The sequence below is a fragment of the Kryptolebias marmoratus genome, linkage group LG1, assembly GCF_001649575.2.
Source record: "Kryptolebias marmoratus isolate JLee-2015 linkage group LG1, ASM164957v2, whole genome shotgun sequence".
In the NCBI taxonomy this organism is placed as follows: domain Eukaryota; kingdom Metazoa; phylum Chordata; class Actinopteri; order Cyprinodontiformes; family Rivulidae; genus Kryptolebias; species Kryptolebias marmoratus.
In genome coordinates, this window is record NC_051430.1 from 33,881,604 (window position 1) to 33,886,986 (window position 5,383).

General features: G+C 41.4%; 2 protein-coding genes across 2 annotated transcripts in view; one reads left to right on the top strand and one right to left on the bottom strand.

Annotated features, from left to right (window-relative positions):
- The window catches only part of slc41a2b (solute carrier family 41 member 2b), a 17,772-nt gene extending 14,804 nt beyond the window's left edge, over window positions 1-2,968 (bottom strand). Inside the window, exons 1-2 of the mRNA XM_017426268.3 lie at window positions 2,846-2,968; window positions 932-1,574 (exon numbers count right to left, since the gene is read on the bottom strand). Of these exons, the coding sequence (XP_017281757.1) occupies window positions 932-1,450 (519 nt within the window). The 5' untranslated portion in view covers window positions 1,451-1,574; window positions 2,846-2,968. The remainder of the gene's footprint in view (window positions 1-931; window positions 1,575-2,845) is intronic.
- Window positions 2,969-3,764: 796 nt separating this feature from the next.
- Window positions 3,765-5,383, top strand: part of lg1h12orf45 (linkage group 1 C12orf45 homolog) — a 2,963-nt gene continuing 1,344 nt past the window's right edge. The window contains exons 1-3 of the mRNA XM_017426301.3: window positions 3,765-3,917; window positions 4,562-4,636; window positions 4,727-4,860. Coding sequence (XP_017281790.1) covers window positions 3,815-3,917; window positions 4,562-4,636; window positions 4,727-4,860 — 312 coding nt within the window. The 5' untranslated portion in view covers window positions 3,765-3,814. The remainder of the gene's footprint in view (window positions 3,918-4,561; window positions 4,637-4,726; window positions 4,861-5,383) is intronic.

The following is a 5,383-nucleotide window of genomic DNA, read 5'->3' on the forward strand; positions in this document are numbered from 1 at the left end:
CAGCTGGGGGACAGACGGCAGAAACGCTGCAGGGTAAGCTAACGCTGTTGTTTATATTCCTACCTTCGCTCTTTATGCTTGCATCTGGTCACACCCACGACCAATGAGTGAACAGGAGCTAAGCTAGCACCGCCCACGAAGCAGGGCCAGCCCAGAAAATTGCATCTTTTTGCCCGTTAGTAAAATCAAAGGTAACAAATCTAGGTGTCACATTTGATTCTTCATTAGGCTTCAACTCACGCATTAAGGCGGTTTCCCATTCTTGTTTCTTTCATTTAATTAACATCTCTATTGCAATCTGTACAGAACACAGCAGCCGGACTTCTCACCAAATCCAGTAAATCTTGTCCTATCGCTCCTGTTCTATATTCCAGTGGATTTTAGAATTCGTTTTAAAGTTCTTGTGCTGACATACGGAGCATTACACGGCCAGGCTCCTGACTATCTCTGTCGACTGTTAACTAAATATTCTGCTGCCCGTGGTCTTCGTTCTGGAAGTCAGAATCTTTTGGTGGTTCCACGCCTTTCAGTCCCCAAGGCTGTGGACCAGTTTGCCCTTGCAGCTCCGTTTTGCTGACTCTGTGAGGTTTCATATTATATTGTGTTATTAGGTCATGGAGACCTAATGCTGTGATTTTTCTCATTTCTCATTTCCAGTTCGGAGCACCACTACTGGACAAATACAGTCTGGACCCCGTTATTAAAAAAAATGCTTCTTAATGGATAAACTCAGTTTAAAATTCTGAATTTTTAACAACACTACCTTACACTCAATAAATGACGGGCATTGTGAAGCCTAAACTACCTGTTCTTACTTGTACGTAAAGACTCCCCTCAGTCTGCAGAGTAAACATTAGTTGCAGTATGTAATAAGACAAAATGAGCCTTTAATTCTACCCTAACATCTGCTGGCTGCTGATTAACGGCTTACCTGAACGATATCCAACACCATTCCTGCAGAGACGGTTCCGAACCCCGCCAAAAGAAAAGGCACCAAAATCTGCAAAGCCATCGCGAGCGGCGACTCCTTCGGCATGTTCAGGATGTCAACTCCTTCGTCGTCTTCCTCTTCGTTGCTCGCCTCCTCGCCGGACAGTCTCCCCTCGGCCAACATGGGCTCGGTCTCAGAGTAGCCGCCACCATCGCCGCAGTCGGATAAAGTCGCAGAGGACCGAGAGGCCCGCTCGAGGAGCCGCCTGCCCTCGGCGTGGGCCGCCTCTTGCCGGTAGCCGTTCTGCAGCGGGCCGGCCTCAGGCTTCGCTCCGAGGTCGACCATGGCCAGTCGCTCCTCCTGCAGCTTGGCGTAACCAGTCGGGACCATGGTTTGGAAGATCGAGGCGATGCGTGCCGAGGGCGCGGGTTTCCAACCGCCACCTGCCCCGCTCATACGCACCGTGAGGCTAGAGCCCAGGGACTCTCCTAAAGCTCCTCCCAAATTCTGGATGCTCATGATGGGTTCTGGGTCTGCAGTGTCTCATCTCTTGTCAACAAGTCTCAGGGCGCAGAGACAAAAGTGGTTCACAACGACTTGGCTGCAGCATCTATATTATCGCTGGCTTCGGGGGCACGCGAGTCTAAAGAAAGGAAAAATTGGTTAACAGAGAAAAAGAATCTAAAAGAACAGTAAAGATAAAATCAAACTCCAAAATACAGACATGCTACTTCAATTTGAAGGCATTTCATAAAGGTTTGGCCCTCACTAGTGGAGATAAAAATCAAAACGAGACTAAATACACCTTGTATTTTTTTACTGAATAAAAACTAACTAAAAAAATTCATTTAAAAGCTGAGTGAGGCGTAAGAAATGACAGCTAATGATGAGCTTTTTGAAGTTTGAGCTATTTGTCTGTGTTCATTAAAGTCTGTTTGCTCTAAATTCTGTATAATCTGTAACTGGGAAAAGGTCATTGATATTTCTTTATGAATGATTTGACATAATACATCTAAAACCAATTAATTTATGTAATTTTCAACAAATATTGATCGTGATTGGCCCTTGGCTCGGACCAAATTTTTAATTTTGCCCCCCTTGCGTCACTGGGTTTGACCCCCCTGATCTAACCCTTCCAAACAAGCCATATTTGTTCAGTCTTTTTCTAACCGTCTTGTCATGACCTTTGACCCCTGCTAACTGAGACCTGTAGAGTCTGAGATGGACCTCTTCTCTGATCATGGCACGGTCTGACCTACGGGTGAGTTTGTTTGGAAATTTGCTTCCTATTTTTTTTTCCCTCTCCGTAGAATGACGGAGTCATTGGTAGCATCGGGTAAACTTTCAGGGATCCATACAATCTTTGGCTAACAGGAATCTCATAAGTTTGAGGCAAAAAATGTACAATAATCAAGTTGTTGGACTGAATATTAACCAAAAAAAGGAAACAAACAAAAGCCACGAATGATTGTTTTTGATTTCCTTTCTCCAAAGGGATTTCTAACACCTAAAAGATAGTTTGGTGTACTAGTAAATCCATCCTTTACTCCTACATCCTACATCCTTTTCACATTAGAAGTCCTCAAGAAAGATGTTTTTATAACCAAAGCTCAGGCCTCTACGTTACCTATCAGTGCCAGTTTACATTAGGTTTCACATCAGCGCTTCTATCCTGTAATAGCACAATTACACTTTTACTGATAAATTCCCGGGCGAAGCTAGTTATGTGTGTGTTTTTTAAGCTAACTGTAAGCTAGCTGTACAGGAACCAAAACAGTAGGAAGCAAGTGAGCTCGCGAAACGTTCACCAGAAAAAAACTGCCATTGAAAAAAAGGCCACGGCTTAAAAAAAAAAACACAAAAAAAATCGACACGAACTTCTTCGATGATTCAAAGTTTTAAATACGGAGTTACCTGTTCGCTCGGAAGGAATTTCCACTAACAGAGATGTTAGTGTTGTTTGACAGACAGCGCGAGAGCCAGGCAGCGCGAGCCGCGTCACAGTAAAAAGTACCACCAAAGATCGTCAAACAATGAAGCGATGAACCACTCTGTTTGAGGGAGGGAAAAAATGCGTGCAATAATGTCATCTTTTAAAAACACACTGCCACAAAGACGAACTTTTATGTTAGTAAATGTTACAAAAGCATATCATATACACTAAATAAACAAATTTAAATATATAATTATTTTAAAATAAGATAAGTACTAACAAAATAACAAAATATACATTCCCTATATTGTGATTAATATTGTGTATTATTAATATAGCATACTACTATAACTATAGCGTCGGGGAAGTACCAAAAACAAACAAGTGCTTCGCTTTCTGAAGCCGAATATAGTTTTACTTTTGTCATTAGATATCCACTTAAAACTGTGAGAGTGAGACCTCTGTATACATTGTCACCCAACAGAAAATGCCACACAGTTATTTTGATTGTAGTGCGCAAGCGCAGAAAATACCGATTTTAACTCAAGTTGATCTAGAAAGGAATCCGTATTTTTGTATAAAGCTGGTTAAATCTAGCAGATGTTTTGATCTATTTAAAAAACAGGTTAGTGTAGTAAATTACCGTGTAACTCTTACAGCAGAGGTGTAACGTCTGAGCTGGAGAGAGCTTTACAAGCACTAGGTGGCGCTGTGTAAACCATAATTTTATGTCGAGTCCTGAGCTTTAAATCGGATACTGGACTCGCATGTGTGACAGTATTTCTTTAAAAAGTCTGCTTTCATAATATATAATTTAGTTTTTTTTTTCTTGTTTGTTTAAAAATAATAAAATAGCATATTAGAGCCTGTGCTACATGCTCCCGTACAGTAGGTGGCGGTGTGTGCCTCAGACTGGTATTGTAAGCCGCCATTAAAGACGAAGAAGAAGAATGTACCACACATGTCAGGAAAAACACGGACGTGCTTTTGCTAAAATGGACCTAAAAACACAGAAAACAACCTCGCAAACGCTACTATCCTGTGGAAACGGAGGTTTGGGTGGTTTTCTTACTTGTCGAAGTGTTAGAAAGTTTATTTGTGTTTTTAAAAAGTCAATGTTTAACTATGATTTAAAACTACAGCTAAGACTATGTGTTGCTAGCTTGTTAGCTTAAAGCTGCGGACGTAATTTTATTCTCATTTTTCAAATATAAAATGATCTATTCCTATTTCCATACCATTCCATGTGTCAGTTTACAACTATTTCACCTTTTACACTTTGTTAAAATTCACCAATTCCAACCTCATATTTTTGAGTTTTCGTAATGAAAACAACAGAAAAAAATAAATAAAACCATCTGATCCTGTTACTGGATTAGACTCTGATATTTATTGACCAACATTTGTTTGTCTGTGCACAAGGTGACTCAAAAAGTAATGCACGTTATTTATTATAAATGTGCAAATTTGTATAAAATTAAATTTTTGGTTTAGTGTAGATTATTGGAGGGAAAATGAATTTTAATGCATCAGGCTGCAAAACTACAGGAAGTGAAGGCAGTCTGAATGCTTTCTGCAGGTTTTACGGAGTTTGGGGGATAATTCTTTAAAAATAAATTGCGTTCCACTTAAAGCTATAAAGGTTTCTGCGAATAGCTCTGAATCTAATGTGGACAGTTTGTTTCCTGCGCTGCCAGGTGTCAGCGAGAAGCTTCTCCTCAAGCCGAAGGCTGCTGGAGCCTTCCAGACGGAGAGAGTCCCACGGAGCAGCGGTGAGGTTTCAGCACGGATGTTCAGGAGCATCAGATGGGGGGGAAAGCAGCTCGACCAGGAGTGTGAGCGTCTCTGCTTGCTGTTTTCAGTGCTGGAGCGGCTGCAGGACTTCCTGCCCCAGATGGCCGAAGCTAACGAGAAGCTGAGGCGGCAGATAGACGAGGCTCCTGCTGGGCACTTCGATATCGAGAACGTGAAGGAGGCGGAGAAGGTCATAGAAATGGTGAGCGGGAGGGCTAGAATTACTACGCACACTCTGAGCTTTAAGGTAAAATCTGAAGCACAGAAACAACTGTCAGCCTACCTTCTTAGGGCTGAAACGATTCAGTCCACCGTAAGAAAATAAATCCAGACAAAACAAGCATTTACTGTATATTGAGAAGGATTCTGATGAACAGGTCATCAAAACCTAGCTGAGACGAAACAAAACAAACAAAAAAGCTCTTTTCAGAATATTCCCAGTGATGGCCAGGGCCGTAGCCAGACTTTAAAACATCCTGAGGTCAACCCCTCATTCTCCTCCTGCACATCAGTTCCAATGAAGACCAAAACTGAATTAAAATAGAAGCATTTATTTAAAACAAGTGGCTTGAATGTGTATATGACATGTATTTGGACTCAGGGCACAACCATGATGACTCACTGAAATGACATGAATTAGTTTCTATGAATGTTGATTCAAAACACAAGATTTTAGCAGAGATTTCACCTTTTTATCAAATACCAGTGAGGTGTTGTAGTTTTGG